Genomic DNA, 22183 nt, shown 5'->3' with positions numbered 1-22183 from the left:
ACACTTTGCCCTCAACGAGGTGGAGCACTACAACTCCCTATTCCTTTTTATTTTTTGGTACTGGGGATTGAGCCCAGGGGCACTTAACCATTGAGTCATATCCTCAGTCCATTTTTTTCCGTGTTTGATTTAGAGACCGGGTTTCAGTGAGTTGCTTAGGGCCTCCTGTTAAGTTGCTGAGACTGGCTTTGAACCGGTGATCCTCCTCCCTCAGCCTCCTGAGCCACTGGTATAGGCGTGTGCTACCATGCCTGGCTCCTTTTTTTTTTTTTTTTGTGCCAGTGCTGGTGATCAAACTCAGGGCCTCCCATACATTATAAAACTACCACTGAACTACATTTCCAGCCTTCCCTATTTCTTAAGTGTGGGTTTCACATGACTTCCTGCTAAAGGTAGAGTATATAGTAAGGAGAAAATAGTATATTATTTGTAAAATAATATTTGTAATTCACTTTTTTGTTATTGTTCAGTATGAAATGTTTGTGCTTTACTATGTGGTTTTTTTAAAAATATTTTTTATTTTATCAATGGATTTTTATTTATTTATTTATATGTGGTGCTGAGAATTTAACCCAGTTCCTCACACATGTGAGGCAAGTGCTCTACCACTGAGCTACAACCCCAGGCCTGCAGTCATGTAGTTTTAATTCATTTGTGTTTCTTAGCCCATCATTGAGATCTTACTATTTTTCTGTTTTTGTTTTGTTTTGTTTTAGCCCTTTGAATTCATTATAATTTGGTAGAACCAATCTTTGCAGGCCTCCAGTGCCAAGATGCAAGAATTACTCTAATGATTTAACATCACAGTGTTGGAGAATATGTAAATCTTAAATTTTGGTAGATAATGCCAACATTTGCTAGCTATTCTCCACAATGTTTCATTCCCAACAATATTTTAGAGCTCCTGGGGAGGATATGAGAAAACAATGTTTAGTATTCTAGGACATTTAAATTTTTGCCAGTATAGTGGATAAGAAATAATATTAATCTGTATCATTTTGATTATTGGTTAGGTTGAACTAATGTGTATTTTATTTTTTAGGTTTCTTCTAATTAATTGTCCATTCCTGTTTTTGATCAGATTTTTATGTGGTTGTCTTTTTAATTTGTAAGAGTTCTTTTTATGTTTTTCATTATTTATTCATACATTACTCTAAGTTATAAAGTCCATAGCTTATAGTAGGGTTCACTCTTTGTATATATCCCATGGATTTTGACAGATATATAATGACATGTGACTATCAATCATTATGGTATCATATAGAGTGGTTTCACTGCCTCCCAAATCCTCTGTATACCACCTATTCATCCTTCCCTGCTCCTAAACTTTTGACAGTCACTGATCTCTTTATAGTCTCCATAGTTTTACCTGTTCCAAAATGTGATAAATTTGGAATACAATATGTAGCCAAAACAGATTCGCTTCTTCACTTAGGAGTATGCATTTAATGTTCCTTTATAACTTTTCATGGCCTGATAACTCATTTCCTTTTAGTGCAAAATTATATTTCACTGGCTGTATCTCAGCTTATTCATCTACTGTTGAACATGTTGTTTCCAAGTTTTGGCAATTAGGAGTAAATGTAGTGTAAACAACTATGTACATGTTTTTCTATAGATGTAATTTTTCAACTCATTTGGTTAATACCAAAGAAAGCAGTGGTTGGGTCATAGGTAAGAATGTGTTGAGTTTTGTAAGAAATGGCTAGAGTGTCATCCAAAGTGAGTGTATGGTTTTTTCATTCTGATGAACAATGAGTGGGAATTCTTTTTGCTTCATATCTTTGTTAGCATTTTGTTTTGCTTTTTCTGCATTTACTGATATGATACAATTTTCCTTATATGATCTTCCATAAATTTCACTGTATGTAGCTTTTTGATGCATTTTTCTGATTAGATAAGTTGTATTTTATTTTCATTTAGCTCAAACTATTTTAAAATTTTAGCCTCATTTGTTGACTCTTGTATAATTTAAAAAATGTGTTGTTTAATCACCAAGGATTTGGTGGGGGTGGTTTAGCAATCTTTCTTTTACTGATTTCTAGTTTAATTGTGATCTGAATGCATACTTTGTAAAAAAAAAAATTTTTTTTTTGTACTGGGGATTAAACCCAGGGGTGCTTAACCACTGAGCCACATCCGCAGTGTTTTTAAAATATTTTATTAAAGATAGGGTCTCACTTTGTTGCCAAGTGCCTTGCTAAGTTACTGAGACTGACTTTGAACTGGCAATCCTCCTGCCTCAGCCTCCCGAGCCACTGGGATTACAGGTGTGCACCTCCACGCCTGACTGGTTTCTATTTTTTTAAAATAAGATATGTTTTATGGCCCAAAATGTGTTCTGTCTTGGTCAGTGTTTCATGTGTGTTTGAGAAGAATGTGTACTCTGCTATTGTTGAATGAAGTATTCTGTAGATGTCAGTTAGATCCAGCTGATTAATAGTGTTCATTTCAACTATGTTCTGCTTGCTAGATCTGTCAGTTACTGATGGAGAGGTATTGAATTCTACAACTACAAAAGTGACTTTGTCTATTTCTCTTTGCATTTCTCAGTTTTTGCAGCATGTATGTTTTACACCAGTTAAAAGTGAATTAAAAAAAGCAAGACCCAAATATATGTTCTACAGGAAGCCAATTTTAAGGATACAAATTAAAAGAAAAAAGATGGAGAAAGATATACCATCTAACATTAAATTAAATGAAAGTGAGAGTAGTTATTAATTTCATGTAGAAAAGACTACAGAGCAAGGAAAGTTATCAGGGAGAAAGAAGTGCATTACTTAATGATAAGAGGTCAGCTCTCTAAGAAAACAATAGTCCTGAACAGCAGAGCATTAAAATATATGAAGCAAAAACTAGTAGAACTGCAGGGAGAAGTCAATGACTCCACCATTTGTAGTGGAGATTTCAGCACCCTTCTTTTGGAAATGGACAGATCTGGAAGACAAAAATCATTAAAGATAGGGTTGAACTGAACAGGCTGATTAATCAACTGGATCTAATTGACATTTATAGAATATTTTGGGAGGGTGAGGGAGAGATGAAAAGATGAAACAGAAATGCAGGGAAACTCTCATATGATTCCATCTTGGTGGATACAAATTATCAAAACTCACGGGGAACACCCTGCTTGGTAATGCATGCCTACAATCCCAGCTACTCAGGAGGCTGAGGTAAGAGGATTCCAAATTGAGGACAGTGTGGGCAACTTATTGAGATCCCATCACAAAATAAAAAATTAAAAGGACTGAGGATGTGACTCAGTGGTAGTGCGCTTGCCTGGCATGTGTGAAATCCTCAGTTCAATACTTAATACTACAAAAAATAAAACAAAAAAAATTCCAGACTGTACAACATCAGGAGTTTATTTTTCAGAGGACTATTTCCATTTTTTAGTTGAAAAAATATGATGGAAGTATGTATTATTGGTGTATTTCTTTTTTGGTATTGTGGGTTGAACCCATGGGTGCCTAACCACTGAATCGTATCCCCAGCACTCTTTTTTTTTTTTTTTTAATTTATTTTTATTTTTATTTTTTTACAGTGCTGGGGATTGAAACCAGGGCCTTGTGCTTGTGAGGCAAGCACTTTACCAACTGAGCTGTCTCCCCAGTCCCAGCACTCTTATTTTTTGTTTTGAAACAGGGTCTTGCTAATTTGTTTAGGACTTTCCTAGGTTGCCTGAGGCTAGCCTTGAATTTGCAGTTCTCTCACCTCAGCCTACCTAGTTGCTGGAATTATAGGTGTGTGCCACCATGCCTATTATTGATGTACTTCTACTAAATGAAAATATGTAACAGTTTTGCTTTTTAACTTTAATATATAAAGTTTAATATGTAAAATATATTTTTAAATTTTATTTGTTCTAATTAGTTGTACATGACAGTAGAATGCATTTATACATTTTGATAGGTCATACATGAGTGTAATCTCATTTTTCTGATTATACATATTGCAGGATCACATCAGTTATGCATTCATACATGTACATGAGATAATAATGTCTGTTTCACTCTACTATCATTCCTTCCCCCATACCCCTTTTCCTCCCTTCACTCCCCTCTACCTAATATAAAGTAACTTTATTCTTCCCTACCCCCTCCACCTCCTTACTGTGAATTAACTTCTGCATATCAGAGAAAACATTTGGCCTTTGGTTTTTTTGGTTTGGTTTATTTCACTTAGTATGATGTTCTTTAACTCCATCCATTTACCAGCAAATGCCACAATTTCATTCTTCTTTAAAGCTGAGTAATATTCCATTGTGTGTGTGTGTGTACCATATTTTCTTTATCCATTCATCTGTTGAAGGGCATCTAGGTTGGTTCCATAGTTTATTGTGAATTGAGCTGCTGTAACACTGACGTGGCTGTGTCACTGTAGTATGTTGATTTTAAGTCCTTTGGGTATAAACCGAGGAAATATATGTTTCTTGGTAAATGCTATTTATTCTTTTCTTTTCTTTTCTTTTCTTTCTTTCTTTCTTTCTTTCTTTCTTTCTTTCTTTCTTTCTTTCTTTCTTTCATTCTTTCTTTTCTTTCTTTCTTCTTTCCTTTCTTTCTTTCTCTTTTTTTTTTTTTTTTGTACCAGGAATCAAATGCAGGGTTCTTTACCACTGAGCCACGTCCCCAGCCTTTTTATTTTTTATTTTGAGATAGGTTCTCACTAATTTGCTTAATTTGCTAAATTGCTGAGGCTGGCTTTGAATTTGGAATCCTCCTGCCTCAGCCTGCTGAGTTGCTGGGATTATAGGTGTCTGCTGCTATTCCTGGCTTGTTTTAATTATACACCTGGTTTTTGAAATACCACTTCCACAAATAGAAGCTTAATGGAAAAGCTGTTTTATCTGCCAAAGAGAAATAGGAACTGACTTTCTCTGGATTATTTTGAGCACCAACTTTAAAGTCAACTCTTTTTTTTTTTTGTGGTTCTGGGGATTGAACCCAGTGCCTTGTGCTTGTGAGGCAAGCACTCTACCAACTGAGCTATATCTGCAGCCCTCAAGCACCAACTTTAAATACTGTTCTTTTTAATCAGCTGGATGAAATTCATGATTATAAATAAATATGAAATTATAGGGGACTGATTAGTTCTCTATAAAGACAGGTCATATACTTGATACTTAAGGGTTTTTTTTGTTTTTTGTTTGGCAGTACTAAGGATTGAACCCAGGACTTTGTACCTGCTCTACTGACGATACTCCCTAGCCCTTGTTATTTTATTTGTTTATTTTTTTTAATTTACTGTAATTTTGAGGTAGTTTCTTGCTAGTTGCCCAGTCTGACCTTGAACTTGTGATTCTCCTGCCTTAGCTTCCCAAGTAACTGGGATAACAGATGTGTACCACTGTGCCCAGTTGATGCTTAAGCAATTTACTGAAACAGGGATCATTACTTTTATGTACTTGTTTATTTTATTTAAAAACAACAGCTATTTATTGGCCTCCTGAATCTGAACTGTAGATACAGCTTAGACAGGAAAGTTCTCTCCATAAGGGCTGCTCAACTAGATTCACTTCCAAAATGCTTCGTTTGATATATGACTGCCAATTCAATGTTGGCTGTTTGCTGGGAGCTCAGCCAAGGCTGAGAAATGAAGGCCAGAGTCGTTTTAACTTAGGACTCTCCATATGCTGCTTATAGCCTACTGTGTGGGCTCTAAAAGCAAGTCTCTTAGACAAAAGTGGAAGTTGCCAGTTTCCTAAAACCTGAACCAGAAAATTGGCATAGCCTCACTTCTGCCAGATGTTTTTTTGTTTTGTTTTGTTTGGTTCATTGTTTTTGGTGATGCTGGGGCTGGGGCACTGAATCTAGGGCCTCGTACATACTAGACACACATTCTACCACTAAGCTATTACCCACAGCCCCTAATTAACTTAAAAAAAAAAACAGTAAAAAAACAGTATTCGTTAGAGCTGTTTTAGATTCACAGTGAAATAAAACAGAAAATAGAGTTCCTATGTAACTCCTGTTCCCACCTACCCATAGCCTCTCCTACTGTCAACATCCTATTCCACAGTGACAAATTTGTTACAGTAGATGAACTTAAATACCATATTATTAATACTCAAAGTTCATAGTTTGTGTTAGAGTTCATTTTTGGTTTTGTACATTCTATGAGTTTTGACACATATAAGAGCAGACATTTATCTGTTCTCAGTGTCCTACAGAAAAGTTTCATGGGCCTGAGAATCCTATTGGAACATATTTATTGCTTTCTCTGTCCTCACCCCTGGAAACTTCTAATCTTTTTATTTGTTCCATAGTTTTGCTGATCATTCACTATGTATTTACAGAGCACCTACTGTGTGCTAGTCAATGTGCCAGGCCCCAGGGACTAAATATTAAATAATTGGGGCAAAATCATTGCCCTCTGTGTGTGTGTGTGTGTGTGTGCTCGCTCCTAGGGATTGAATCCAGGACCATGCTTATGTTAGGTAAGCATTTTATTGAGCTACATCCCTAGCCCTTTTTATTCTATTTGACACAGGATCTAAGTTGCCCGGGCTGGTCTCAAATGTGGGATACTCCTGCCTTAACTTCCTCAAAAGTTGGGATTTCAAGCATGTGCCACCATGCACTGCTAATCCTTGTCCTCTTAACACACTTACACTTCATAGCAAAATGTAGGTCTGAAGCTGGGCATGGTTGAGGGTGTAGAACACGTGCTTATCATGTGGGAGACCTTGGGTTCAATCCCCAGCATCTCCCACCACCCAAATTATTACTGGATCATAAGTCAAGTACATCTTTGCAAATTGCTGCTGGTCTGTGTTGACTAAGAGACCACCAGTTTCTCTAAGTTTCCTACCATCAGCTATACCATGTAAGATCACAATGTTATTTAATTTTGATGAATAGCATTTTCATTTTTTACTCAAGTTCTTCCTTTCCTCTGATTTCCTAACCTAACTTTCTTTTGGCTCTGTGCCTTTGTTAATTTCCAAGGCTAGGTTAGGTAAACAAGAATCAACAACTTGGATTATTTTCTACCATTATTTCAAAGGAGTTTATGATTTATGAATATATATGGAAGGATTCTGTAAAGTAAAAAAGTTGGAAACTTCTTATGCTTCTGGACTTAATATTTATGTGCAACTTTTAGGATTTGAAAAGTAATTGATATGGTTGTGAGTACCTGTTACAAACTGAATTCTACTCGAAGAGGGCATTAGATGAAAGGTATAGACCCTGCCCTCAAAGAGTCTGGGGAAGAAATGGACTTGTAAACATATAATTTGATTCTATTGAGGTAAGTGGAATGATAGATATATTAAGGCATTTTTTGAATGGAAGGTGGCATTTATCTTGCTAGGGAAAGAGGAATATTAGGGAAGTCATGCTTGGATTGAGTCTTGAATGATGAATAGAAATTAATAAGATGAGGATGATGAAAAAAGGACATTTTAGGCAGTTAGAATAGCGCAAACAGAAACAAACAAAAAGAAACAGCGATATTAGGATTGCAAGAAGGGTGGTTGCAAACAGGTTATTGTTTGAGCTTTAAATGTGGGAGGCAGGAATTTGTCAAATAAATACTTAAAAAATAAGCCAGGGACTGTTTCATTGAGCTTACATTCAATCTTCAGTGGTTCTTAAACCAGTCCAGCCTGGTGTCTTTTTATAGTTAACATTTCTAATGCCCTTTTATTATCTTTCAGTGGAATTCTCATATAGTAATTATTCATATATAATAAAGTTAACATGCATAATTTCTAATAGATCTAATAGATTTCTAATGACAAATGTAATATAAATGAAAAAATAAGAAAACTAACATAATTTGAAAGGTTTATTTTTTATTTTATTTTATTTTTCTTTTGAGTATACCTTTTTTTTATTGTAAACAAATGGGATACATGTTGTTTCTCTGTACATGGAGTAAAGGCGTACCATTTGTGTAATCATAAATTTACATAGGGTAATGTTGTTTGATTCATTCTGTTATTTTTTCCCTTCCCCCCACCCCTCCCACCCCTCTTTTCCCTCTATACAGTCCTTCCTTCCTCCATTCTTGCCCCCTCCCTAACCCTAACTTTAACCCTAACACTAACCCCTCCCACCCCCCATTATGTGTCATCATCCACTTATCAGCGAGATCATTCGTCCTTTGGTTTTTTGAGATTGGCTTATTTCACTTAGCATGATATTCTCCAGTTTCATCCATTTTCCTGCAAATGCCATAAAAAAGGTTTATTTTAAAATATAAATGTTTGAACATTATTGAATTAGAACATACAATGAATCAATCAGATGCTTGCACCTATATGTAGAGTCATTATGAATGTTTGGCAACATATGCACATACACACAAATCTGTTACATTGGTAGCTCAGATATTTTAAACAGTATTGCCCCCAATAATATGATTTTTCTAAAATGCTTAACATCCTGTTTGTGAAGTTATGACCAAACCAAAGTGTAAGTTATAATAGATGCATCCCTGAAAAATTAGACGTTTCTTAAAAAACCTGTGGAAAAAACACTTTTGTGTAAAAAATAGTTACTATTTAGACTTTAATAAACAGATTTTCTCACATAATGTCAGGTGGAGCATTGCAGTCATGAATCAGTTTATTCTGTGATGTTATTGAGCAGGATTTGGAAAACCATAGCCCACAGGCTGTGCTGCTTGTTTTTGAATAGTCCAAAGGCTAAGAATAGTTTTTATATTTTCAGAATTAATAAAAGGAAAATGTGCAACAAAGATGATAACACCTTTATAGAAAATCTGCCAACCCATTTTCTTGAGTGTTGCAGGACGCCTACCATCCCTAGCTCCTGCTGGAGATTGGAATATTGATAGCCATACTCCAATCATGGTGAAGCCAAACTTAACCTCCAGTATTCCTCAGGTGCCTTTGGTGCCTCATTGAGAACAACTGCCCTAGCCTATAAGTTTTCAATTTTTTATTCACCTCTGTCACACTTAAAAGATAATGCATGCATGATAGAATTCAATGCAGAGTTCCTGTGTTTAAAATTTTCTTTTTTACTTCCATTTCAAGAAAATAATTAAAATGAGGGAGGGACTGTTAATGAAGGATACCTTGAAACCCCACCAATTTATACTTACAAAAATAAATATCGTTCTGTACTATGATCCCGAAAGGCAAGACCATTTGTCCTTCTGCTCTAAATTGGGAAATTAATTTGGACCAGTCAGTGTTCCCAGAAAGAGGAGGATATTCTTATTTGGAATTCATATCAGCCCTTATGACCAGGAGAGAGTAGGGACCTATCAAAGAAAAGGCAAGGGAAAGCTTGCCCTGGTTTTAAATCATTAACTGTCACTCTCCTCTCCCAAGCCCCATTGTTCATCCCTTTGGTGATTTCCCCCTTCAGTCTAGCTACTTACTTTTCTCAAATTTATTTTATTAATGCTCAGGTTGAGCTTTGCATTGTGATTACCCACTTACCTAGCTTTAGTGGCTCCTTATTGCCTATATATAACAATATCTAAACCTCTGACTTTGGCACCTTATAATCTGACTCCACACTGTCTTCTCAATTTTATCTCTCAGTTTTGATATTCATTTTCAAACTAACACTTATGTATTTTTTACCTCACTGAAATAACCAAGTCTTAAATAAAAAGATGGTGGTGATAGTCTGTGTATTGTTTAATGTCTCATAGTTTCTAAAGGTCATGAATAAAGCATTGTATTTACTCCTTAGGTGCTGGTATCTCTGAATCATTGTTGGCAGAATGTACCAGTTTAGATATTTTTCACTGAAAATAATACAGAATCTACTCCAATGTAGTCAATTATGAAAACTAATTAGAGGGAAACATGGCTTACCATGTAGGAGACTTTGGCTCTGCACTTCCCTTACTGAGCTTTTGAGAAATAGTTAGTACTTAAGAATCATTCAAAATATGCTCTGTAGTTAAGAAGCTGTTTTTCTAATTATCTACCAAATTCAAATTTATTGCTTTTTCTGTCATTTTTATAGTCTATTGCATCTGCAGACATGGATTTCAACCAGCTGGAGGCATTCTTGACTGCTCAAACCAAAAAGCAAGGTGGGATCACATCTGACCAGGCTGCTGTCATTTCCAAATTCTGGAAGAGCCACAAGATAAAAATTCGAGAGAGCCTCATGAACCAGAGTCGCTGGGACAATGGACTTCGGGGCCTGAGCTGGAGAGTTGATGGCAAGTCCCAGTCAAGGCACTCATCTCAAATACACACCCCTGTTGCCATAGTAGAGCTAGAATTTGGGAAAAGTGGACAGGTGAGTTCAACTTCAATGAATCTTTGTAAACTATATTTTCCATTATGTATTACCCCATACATTCAGATTGATTTTTATTAACAGTATTCTTTGCTGAGATAAAAAGAATAAAAAAAGAGACCCTGATGCCTTGAATCCCTTTTCAGAGGTAGAATCATCTAAAAATAGATATTAATGGATATTAATTATTATGGGCAGAGTTTAGAACCAGTCTCAGGATCTTTTGCAGTTTTCTCAGAACAGAGAACTGGTTGATAAAGTGATTGTGTAGAAGCTGCCTCCTACTACATTTTAGTTAGATTTCAAAATTCTTGGCAATTTGATCAGACTCTCCAAGGTAATAGCAGAGATACTAAATAAAGGGTTGGGGAAGTGACTTAGTGGGTAAGTGCCCCTGAGTTCAGTCCCTAGTACATCCCCTGTCCTGCAAAAACAACAACAGAAAAACCAACAAAGAACAAGATTTGATATTAAACAACACAGAACAAAACAGTTTTACCCAGTTATCTTTATGGTCAGTAAGATGTAGGAGACAGTGTATTTTAATTACATTAATGTATTGTTCCTAAAGTCTCAAGTGTGCTGTCTCTGACCTTGAGCTCACAAGTAATTGTCAATTTGATATTGTTTACAAAACAGTGTTTTTCTTTGCCTTCTGTACAGTCATTATATTATATTAGATAATCTTAGTGTGGTATTTCTTTAGGTCATTCAGTTTGTGCTCCAGATGCCTGCCAAATCAGATTTTTAATGACCTGGCTTATGTATTTTGACAGAGAGGGAGAAACTGGAAATTAATAAGAGAATAACCAGATCACTAAATTAGATAATCAAAATTATTTTTCAGATAAATAATGAAACAAATGCTTCTATTATATTCTATAATAGAAAATTATTTCTTTTCTTCTGAATGATGAGAATATATATTTTTTAAGCTGGTAGGTTTCTTTAGATATTTCCTTTTGTTTCTTTTTTTTAATTGGTGCATTATAATTGTACATAATGATGACTATGTTACATATTCATACATGCACACAGTATAACAGTATAATTTGGCCAATATCACTCCCCAGTACTATCCCCTCTCTCCTTGCCTCCCACTACTTGATCCCTTTCCTCTGCTGATCTGTTTGATTTCCATGAAATCTGTTCCCATCTTTCTTTTCCTTTTTCCTCTCTAGCTTCCACATATGAGAGAAAACATTTATCTCTTAACCTTCTGAGGTTGACTTATTTCATTTAACATAAAGTAAGTTCCATCCATTTCCTGCAAAAGACATAATTTTCATTTTTCTTTATGACTGAATAAAACTGCATTGTGTACATATACCACATTTTCTTTTATCGATTCATCCATGATGGACACCTAGGCTGGTTCTATAGTTTGGCTATTGTGAATTGTGCTTCTATAAACATGACTATGCATGTATCACTATATTATGATAACTTAAATTCTTTAGCAAAAATACCAAGGAGTGTTATAGCTGGGTCCTTTGGTGGCTGCCTAGTCTTTTGAGGAGCCTCCATACTGAGTTCCATAGTGGTTGTACTAATTTACAGTCCACCAACTGTATAAGTGTTCCTTTTTCTCCACATCCTCTCTAGAATTTATTGTCACATATATTGTTTTATTCATTTATTCATTTTTTTACAGACTGCATTTTGATTCATTGTACACAAATGGGGTACAACTTTTTATTTCTATGGTTGTACACAATGTAGATTCACACCATTCATACTATACATGTACATAGGGTAATAGTGTCTGTCTCAGTCCACTATCTTTTGTCATATGGATTCTTGATGACTACTATTCTGGTATGAGATGCAACCTCAGTATAGTTTTGATTTACATTTCCCTAATTTTAATTCCCTAATGATGTTGGAGTTCCATAGATTTAAATACCATCTATATGCTGATGACTCCCCAATTTATAACTCCACATTAAATTTCTCCACTAAATTCCAGATATGTTTTTATGACATACTTGAGAATTCTACTTAAATGTTTAAAAGGCGTCAATAATTGGATATGTCCCAAACCAAGTTCCTCAAACTTACTCCTCTTTTGTTTTTTCCTCACTTCAGTTAGTGGTACCTCCATTCTTTCAGTACATATCCTCCATTTTTTTCCCCCTTCACATCCAGATTCAGTCCTTCATTAAATCTTGCTGGGTCTATTTTAAAATAAAGTTTGTCCACTCCCCCTCCCACCTACTACTGTGTTCAAATTACCATTATCTTTCTTCTGATTATAAACATCTTCCTAACTGATTTCTCTGCTTTCGATCTTCAGCCTTTTCTCAATACATAGTATCCAAAGTGACTCTGTTGAAGCATAAGTTCAATAATGTATTTATGACTTCCCATCTTACTCTAGTGCCTTCTTATCTCAATCAGATTAATAGGCTTCTACCTTAATCTACACTAACTAGACTCATTGGCCTCCTTGCTGCTGATTTCTGGAACATGCCAGACATGTTTTTAGGGCCAGTGGTATTCCCTGTGGGTTGATCTTCCCAGATATCTGCATAGCTAGCTTCTTCACTTTCTTGATGTCTTTTCTTAAAAATCACCTTTTCAGTGAACCCTTTACTGGCTATCTTTTTAAAAGTTCAGTCCTCTGCTGCTTGCTTTACTTAATATAATTTCTGTAATTTTCATTGCTATAGCCTCAAAGTCTAGAATGCTGCCTGGCACATGGTAACTATTTGTTGAATGAATAAATTAATAAATTAATCACATCATTCACTATTTACTAAACATCTACTATATATCAGGCATTATCTAAGAGTTGGGAATTATCAGTGAGCAATACAGACAAATCCCCTATCTTATGGAGTTCATAGTAAAGAAAATTAATAATTAGTGTTAAGAAATTATATCAAACTGAAGCTTTTTACCAAGACTTGGAAAAAAGAAAGGTAATCTTTTCTCAGAAAGTTAAGATAGTTCTGAATGAAACCATGAAACACCTGAATAAAAACTCTAGTTTCACTTGCTTTTAGTTGATTTTAAAAATTGCTAATTTTGAGGGTCATGCAGTTGAGCAATATGTTATTAATAGTCTCTCATTAGCTTTGCTGCAGATAATTCCTGTGACCTGTGGGATACATCAAGTTACTTTTCAGGGATTTCAGGACTGCTTGTGTCAAAACCCTTCTCTTCACTTGGGTCTTTGTAAGTGTCTGATGGGTGGCCTTTTGATGTTAGAGGGCCAAAAACTCTACCCTCAGATCTTGCAAACTGCCATTTTGTGAACATGCATCTTGTGAAGGGCTGTGAAGACTGATTATACATGTACATGTACAGATTGCTTTACCTTTAATCACCTTTCCCCATGCCTTGAATCACCTTACTTCTTCCTATATACTCCTTAATTATATCCTTGGGACTGTGTGGTTGAGACTTAGGTTTCCCATCTCTTCATATCTCTTGACTTTCATGTGAATAAACTCTTTTGCAAGACTTGTCAATTCAGTGATTAACATACTATGCAGTGGGCAAAATGGTCCTGGTTTGGTAACATGGGCTAAGAAAGCATTTGATTTTTCTGACAATTTCAGCTTTGTGATCCAGGGCTGAGAGACATGAATAACAACAACAAAAAATTGATACAGGCTGAACAAATTCTATTCACTTGCATTTAACAGATAGGTATGTCCTTTGGCAATGATTTAGTACAGGTTTCTCATGATTGCCATTTTTTTCTTACCACTTCATACATGTAGTTTCCCACTTTTCAACCCACAGGCAGTGAGAAGTAGCAAGAAATAAATTGGAATAAAACTATCATAAGCAAAAGCAAAACTCATTAGTGCAGTGATTCTTAGTATCACTATATATTAGTCCCACCTGAGGAGCTTAAAAAACAAATTATAGCTGCCCAGGCTCTATCTCAAAGTTAAGGATGACTGCTTTAGTTTGATTAGGGAATACTTCTCCTAGGAGGCGAGCTAAGTGTGAATCACAGGAAGGGGCCACCCTCAGGAAGATATGGGGCAGAAAATACAGAGGGAACAGTCAAGGTGAGAAGTTAGTCTTGAGAGAAAATCTGAATTTTATTTATAAGTATTATTGCAAACAATTAGAGTTTCAAACAAGGGAATCATATGATATGATTTATATCCTAATAGAATCACTTTTAGTCACCTGTGGAAAATGGAGTGTATATGGTCAAGAGTGAAGCCAGGATACTGAGATCCCAGGGGGAGAATCACTAAGTTTGAAATTGATTTGTGCACATTAAGGACAATTCTCATTTGTTTCCAAACCTCTATATAATAGGATCTCAAGTTAAAAAAAAAAAAAAAAAAGAAAAAAACTTCATCTTTCATTCTGTTAACAAGATTTAGGTATTCAAAGGTGAATGGATGCAATATTAATGGTTCACTTAAAAAAAAACAGAGGTGGAGTTATACAGTCTTTTGACATTTTCATCTCTTTTCCTCATTTATGACAATTCCCTTGTTTAAAAATTTTTTAAAATTATATTGTGTTCAAAAATTTTTTTGCCAGGCCCAAGGATAACTAATAAAAATTTGTGTTGTGGGATTAAAAAAAAAATGGTAAAGCTGAGAGACCACTTAAGGGGGCTGCTACCATGTACAGGTAAGATAATATTATTGAGGAAGATGGGGACAGTTTTAGCAGAGTGGAGAGAAATGAACAGATAGGGAATGTGTTTTGAATGTAGTGAAGTTGCTCAGAGCTGACTTAGAATGATGTAGACAACAAGAAAAAGTGAGGAATTGAGGTAACTGCTTGTATTTTCTTGTTTGAATGTTAGTATTAACAGGTACTACTTGGTCACTTTTTAACAGTCTTTTTGCTAAGTTGACCATCTAATATGCAACTTGACTGTTTTCATAGCTTTAGCCCTTCTACTTGGGGGAAAACAAATGAAATTATTTAACACTTGACAGTTAAGATAATACTGTTTGTGATGAAATAAATCTATTTTTAAACTTCAATTTTTAAAGAAATGAATTTAAGATTACTGAACTTAAAGAATTTTCCTAATAGGCTTTAAAAAAATCATTGTTTCTTATGATACCCTTTTCTGTATGTATATTATATATCAAGAAAAAGTTTTAAGAAGGGAAAGAGAGAGGGCCTATTATCTTTGCAAACTCGCTGATCCTATGAGAACAGGGGTTTGGCACTGTAGAAGTCCTCAGCCTCTTTCTAGCCTGCCAACAGACCTTGGTGTTGGACTGACTTCAGATTGCTGTCATTCAGTCTCTCTTTCTATTCTTGTGGACAGATGAGGTGCTTGAGAGGAATCCAGGAAACCAAGCATTAAGAGGACTTGGAAACAATATTTGGATTTGAGTCCCTTGTCCTAAAGTCAGGGCAACAGTGTATCATGCCCAGCAATGTTAAATTGCTTATGTTTGTCTAGTATTTCAGTACTGGTTGGTTGACTGTGAGTTTCATTCCATGTATGCCACTGCTCTACTGCCAAGATAAATGTAGAAGGCCTCTGGTCTTAGCCCATTCTTAGCACTTTAAAAGATTTATGATAAAATATACATAACCTAAATTTACCATTTTAATCATTTAAAGTGTACAGTCCAGTGATATTAAGTATATTCACATTGTTATATAACCATCACCATTATTTATTTCCAGAATTTTTTCATTATTCCTAACATAAATTCAATACACATTAAACAATAATTCCCTATTTCCACCTCTCTCTGACCTCTGTTGTGCTTTCTGTGTGCATTTGCCTATTAGATATCTCAGATAAATAGAACCATACAATTTTTGTCCTTTTGTATTTGGCTTATTTTACTTATCATAGTATTTTCAAGGTTCATCTATATTGTAGGATGTGTCATAATTTCATTCCTTTTTAAGGCTGGATGATATCCTATTATATCACATTTTGTTTATCCATTTGTCTGTTGATGATGGACATTTGGGTTTTTCAACCTTTTGGCTATTGTGAATAATGAACGTTGATGCACAAATACCTATTTGAGTCCCCACTTTTAATTCATTTGGGTATATATTTAGGATTGGACTTGCTGGATCATATGGCAATTCTGTGTTTAACTTTATTTATTTTTTTGTCTACCTATCTATCTGCCTTCCTACCTACCTACCTAACTGCCTACCTACCTATTGGTACTGAGGATTGAACCCTGAAACTGCCAAACTGTTTTTCACAGTGGCTGCACAATTCTGTAGTCTTTCCAGCAATGCATGAGGGTTCCAATTCTGGTACATCCTCACTAACTCTTACTTTCTTTTTCTTTTTTTATAGTTGGCATCCTAATGGGTATGCCATTGTAGTTTTGCATTGAATTCATTAATGATTAGTGATGTTGATCATCTTCTTTAGAGAAATGTCTTCAAGTTTTGTCCATTAAAAAAAAAATCTGGTTGTTATTGTTGAATTATAGGAGTTCTTTATATATTCTGAATATCAATCCCATATCAGATAAATGATTTGTAGATGTTTCTTCCTACTCTTTGAGTTTTCTCTTTAGGTAGTGTCCTTGGATGCACAACTATTTTTAATTTTGATATTATCCAGTTTACCTAATTTTCCTTTTGTTACCTTTTGTTTTGATACCACATCCAAGAAATCATTGCCAAATCCATTGCCATGAATATTTTCCTTTGTTTTCTTCTAAGAGTTTTAAAGTTTTAACTCCAGTTTGATCCATTTTGAGTTAATTTTCTGTATGGTATAAGGTCATTTATAATACTTTTTTTTTTTTAAATGAATTATGTTACCAGGAAAATAGTGGTATTTTTGAACTCAAATAGTTTTAGGTTTATCATGTTTTTAAACTTTCTAGATAGCTTTGTGTATAATTAATTAAAGAGCTCAATGATATTACTTGAGATGCAGGTGACAATAATGAGTGATCACCAGGAACCAGCTCAGATTAATTGCCATATAAACTATAGTTCTTTTTTATTGCCAGGGTTTTTTACCTAAGTAGATTAGATGTCAATAACAGAGGAAGTATATCTGAATTAATAAGTCATTTAATTCTCTATGGATACAGTATAAAACCACCAAATTATGATGATAAGACTAATAAGTGCATAATTACCAAAGAGTGTTAATCACAAAAGGAATTTGATCTATCTTTCTGTGATATCCCCTCATCGTCATTTCCCTAGTCTAGAGAAACAGCCTAAGTCTTGTAAGAATATCATTTAAGGCACCTGTGATCTATCATCTGTTTATATTATACTGTCTAACCAAGCTGAACTGCATTTTACATACATGCCATATTCTTTCCCCTTGCTACTCGGAATGTTCTTTATCCATTTGCCTTTTCTTTCTTTTTTTTTTTTTGGATAGCCGGGTTTTTGAACTCAGGGGCACTTGACCACCAAGCCACATCCTCAACCCTATTTTGTATTTTTATTTAGAGGCAGGGTCTCACTAAGTTGCTTTCCACCTAGCTTTTGCTGAGACCAGCTTTAAACTCGTGATCCTTTTGCCTCAGTCTCCCAAACTGCTGGGATTACAGGGGTGCCACCACCACGCTTGGCAGCTCCATTCACATTTTCATTTGGTGAAATGCTTTTACTTCTTCATGTTACTGAATACCTCTGCCATGAATTTCTCCCCACTTACTTCAGCCAAATCTGATGAGTTGCTGGAATACTCTGAACCTTTCTCTAGCACTTAATACAACTTGGATTTAAAAAACAAAACAATTATATTAGTGTTAAACTAAAGCCAAAAAGGAAGTCAGTGGGTTTGCTTCTTATGAAACTCAGATTTTGTTCCTGGCTTCAGATATCTCGTAACTGTCTGGCTCTATTCATATCATTCTCTAAACACGCTGACTTCATGTGGAGGCAAGATGATACCTGGCAGACTCAGATCTGTCTTTTTAAGTTCATCTCTCTTTCCAACATTTGTATGTTGATAAAAGGTAAATTCTTTTTTTCCCTGCTTAGGTCACATGGAATAGTTACTGTTTATAGAACTTAGGGTAATTTATATTTGTAGTATTTGCCCATCTTTTTTTTTTTTTTTTTTGATGTGGGGTTTGAACTCTGGGGTACTCAACCACTGAGCCACATCCCCAGCCCTATTTTGTATTTTACTTAGAGACAGGGTCTCACTGAGTTGTTTAGTGCCTTGCCATTGCTGAGACTGGCTTTGAACTCTGCCCAACTCTTTAACCAAGGATAAAGTAAGATAGATTAACAGCAGATATTACTAGGGAATAGTTAAGGAGCAGTTCCCCAAAGGGATTAGGCATGCTAGACAAGCAAAATCATTATGTGTCCACTACAGTCTTGTTAGCTTATGTCTTTAAGACACCTGTGATTTATTATTAATATTCATCTTTTATACTCTGAAAATATTAAGGTAATAGGCATTTGATAAATATTTATAGAATGAATTAATAACAGGAGAGTGCATGTATTAATCACCTAATTATCCCAAAATTTGGAAACTGGGAGAGAGGGAGAGAGAGAGAGAGAGAGAGAGAGAGAGAGAGAGAGAAAGAGAAAGAGATAGAATATGAATGTGTCTGCATGTATGCAGGCAACTGCAGTGCCTTCAGTGACCTATTCTGTGAGCTGCTGCTTCTTCTCATTCTTCACCATTACTCCTGCTTTTAAGAAATATAAATTAACATATCACAATTTATTTATGCTGGGAAATAATGATAAATAGGGCAGTATAACAAGTATGGAATTAATGAAGATAGTTCTTATTATCATGTGTTCCACTTAATACAAGAATAAAAATAGCTAATATTTATTATATCCTTGCCATGTTCCAGTCACTCTTCTAAACATATTTTTGTGCAGTGACCAGTCCTCTGAGATAAGTATGTGTTATGCTTTGGGTGTGTCCCCTGAAGGTTCATATGCTAGAAACTTGGTACCCAATATAATGGTATTTAAATATTGGATCTTTAAGAGATGAGACATAATGGCAGGTTATTAGGTCTTTAAGGGGGATCAGTGCTTTTCTCATGGAGTTTGATCTTGCTCTTGTAGGATCTTGTGCAAGAGTAGGTTGTCAAAAGCAAATCTGCACTTCCTCTGAATCTTTCTTGCTGCCTTGCCCCTTCTAGCCAGTTCCCTTTTTGCTTCTCTGCCATATTGTGACATACTGTGGAGGGCCTTGCCAGGACACCAGTGCCATTCTATTTGGACTCTCCAGCCATCAGAATCATAAGCTTCTTTCTTTTTTAAGTTATCTGGTCTCTGGTTTTTTTTTTTTGTTGTTGTTTGTTTGTTTTTATAGCAACACAAAACAGACTAAGACAATGTAGTTTTGTCTTATTTTGGCTAGAGATTAATTTTATTTTTAACTAATTTTAGGTTCACACAGAAGTTATAAAGATAGGGCAATACATTCCCTTAAACTCCTCAACCAGTTTTTCCATTTTACATTACCATGGTACATTTGTCAATATAAGAAACTCACATTGATACTTTGTTAATTAACTACAGATTTTATTTGCATTCATTTTTTTCATTCATATTCCTTTTCTGTTCCAGGATCCAATCCATAGTACCACTAAATTGCTAACTAAACTACCTAAATTGCATTTAATTCTCATGTCTCCCCAATTTCCTTGAATGTCTATTTCTTAGTCTTCCCATGTTTTTCATGACCTGACAGTTTTTACTTTTCAGCTTTATTGAGGTATAATTGACAAATTTAAAAATGTATATATTTAAGATGTAAAACTGGATGTTTTGATGTATGTATACCTGGTGAAATGACCTTGACAGCCTTGAAAACTACTCACCAGATATACTGTAGTATGTTTCCTAGTCTTGGCCTGACATTTTTCTCATGCTTAGACTGGCTGTGTTTTTGTTGCTGTTATTATAATACATTACCTGAGAGTGGGTTATTTTATAAAGAAAACAAATTTATTTTCTATAACTCTTGAGGCTGAAAGTTCAAGATTATGGCACCAGTAGTTTTGGTATCTGGTGAAGGCTCTGTCTCTGCTTATCATACAGAGTGAACAAACTCTCTCTTCACATGGTAAAGGATGGAAGGATGAATGTTGTATCCTCACATAGCAGGAAAGAGTGAATCCAGTTCTGCGAGCCATTTTATAAGGCCATTAATCCATTCTTGAGGGTAAAGCTCTGGTGACCTAAATACCTGAAAGCCCTGACCTCCACCTCTCAACACTCAAGATTCTAACATATAATTGTTGGGAAACCCATCCTTAATGACGGGTTTTGGAAAAGAATACAACAGAGGCGAAGTACCCTTCTTGTCATTATCACTTTAGGGTATAGGTGCAATCTGCGTAATCTCACTATTCATATTAATGCTCATTTCTTGGTCAAGATAGCATTTACTAGGTTCCTGCACTGTAATTTTACTATTTTTCTTTCTCCTTACTCTATTTTTTGGAAGTTTATTTTATTTATTTTAGAAATCAGTTACTAAGTCCATCCCACATTCAGAAGTGGGAGAATTTGGTTCTACTGTTTGAAGAAAGTGTCAGGGAATTTGTGAACATATTTTAGGTGATCACAGTATGTTCTGTGGCTATAAATTACTTACATTCATTCCACATGCACAATATACTCACCTCTTCCACAAGAATTCCTCTTTTATAACATCGGATTATTTGTTTAGTATATTATACCAAATTAGGTCCAGGTTTACATGGGTCCTTGGGAGTAGATTCTTAATTTCAGCTCCTTGAGTCCTATCTGAAGACTTGTTAAACTAAAAGAGGCATATTATCTGCCCCGCCCCTTGTGAACTGGTATAAGATAGCTACTATAGGTATTCTTGTTCAAAAAGAAGGAAAAATGTTGGCACAAAGGTGTCATTGCTTCATACTAGTTCTGAAATCCAACTGGGTACAGGTTGGTAGTTCCTTGATTAGAGTTCAGTGCCTGGGAGTAATTCTTCCTGGTTCTTAGCTCTGTCTTCTAGGCTTTTGGTTTCATACTCTGAGTTATTGTTCCTTTTTCAATGAAAAGTAGACTGTAGCTGCATAGTTTCCTATACCTACTTCCAACTGTGGCAGTTTTGATGTTAAAGACTTTCTTTTTGTTTTGTACTATGTTTCTGTTTGAATGGGCAATGTTCTGCTAATTTAATTCTCTGTGAAACTTTGTGGGTCTCCTATAGATCTTATTCAGGCTCACTTAATTAGACAGAAGTCACACCTAAAAATCTCTTTGAGACAGGCTGTTCACTTTTTTGGCATTCTCCAGATTTATAATGCCTTTGAACTTCTTAGAAGCTCCACTGTTTGATTAAAATAATCTGTAAGTCATACCTTTAAAATCTTTAAAAGGCCTTTTGTCTGACTGATGGTGCTCAGAGGCATCATCTTAGATCTTTCTGACATTTTATAACTACAGTCTCATTTTTAAGACCATGTTTTCTAGACAGTGCCTTGGATTTGAATTTTGCTTGGAATTTGTTTCTTATTTTCCTGTTGTTTGCATTTGGAAAGATTGGGACTATTCAAAACCAGCAAGTTTTAATTATTTTTTTACAAGAGGGCACCAGGGATTGAACCCAGGGTCACTCAACCACTGAGCCACATCCCCAGTCCTTATTATTTTTTATTTAGAGACAGGGTCTCAGTAAGTTGCTGAGGCTGGCTTTGAACTTGTGATCCTCCTGCCTCAGCCTCCTGAGCCACTGGGATTACAGGTGTGCATGACCATGCCTGGCTCTAGCTCCTTTTTTTTTTTTTTTTTTTTTTAAAATATTTTTTAGTTGTCAGTGGATCTTTCATTTTATTTATTTATATGTAGTGCTGAGGTTTGAACCCAGGGCCTCACACATGGTAGGCAAGCGCTCTACCACTGAGCCACACCTCTAGCCCCTTTGACTCCTTTTTATTAAAACGTTCTGAGGATATTTATTAGAAACTTAGAAATTTGGTTTTGTATTTTGGTAATGTAGGCTTGGCAAACAGAGGTCTGAGAGTCATGAACATTTTTTC

At 35.3% G+C, this 22183-nt stretch overlaps 1 protein-coding gene across 3 annotated transcripts in view; it reads left to right on the top strand.

The window, feature by feature from the left end:
• The window catches only part of Commd1 (copper metabolism domain containing 1), a 143542-nt gene that overhangs the window by 46136 nt on the left and 75223 nt on the right, over positions 1-22183 (top strand). For all 3 annotated transcript variants that reach the window (XM_047522927.1, XM_047522925.1, XM_047522926.1), the window contains exon 2: positions 9957-10238. In XM_047522927.1, the coding sequence (XP_047378883.1) occupies positions 9975-10238 (264 nt within the window). In that variant the 5' untranslated portion in view covers positions 9957-9974. The remainder of the gene's footprint in view (positions 1-9956; positions 10239-22183) is intronic.

Source organism: Sciurus carolinensis, chromosome 13 (assembly GCF_902686445.1).
Source record: "Sciurus carolinensis chromosome 13, mSciCar1.2, whole genome shotgun sequence".
NCBI classification, from domain to species: Eukaryota; Metazoa; Chordata; class Mammalia; order Rodentia; family Sciuridae; genus Sciurus; species Sciurus carolinensis.
The sequence above is the reverse complement of the archived record's forward strand: the minus strand, read 5'-3'. Positions and strand labels throughout refer to the sequence as shown.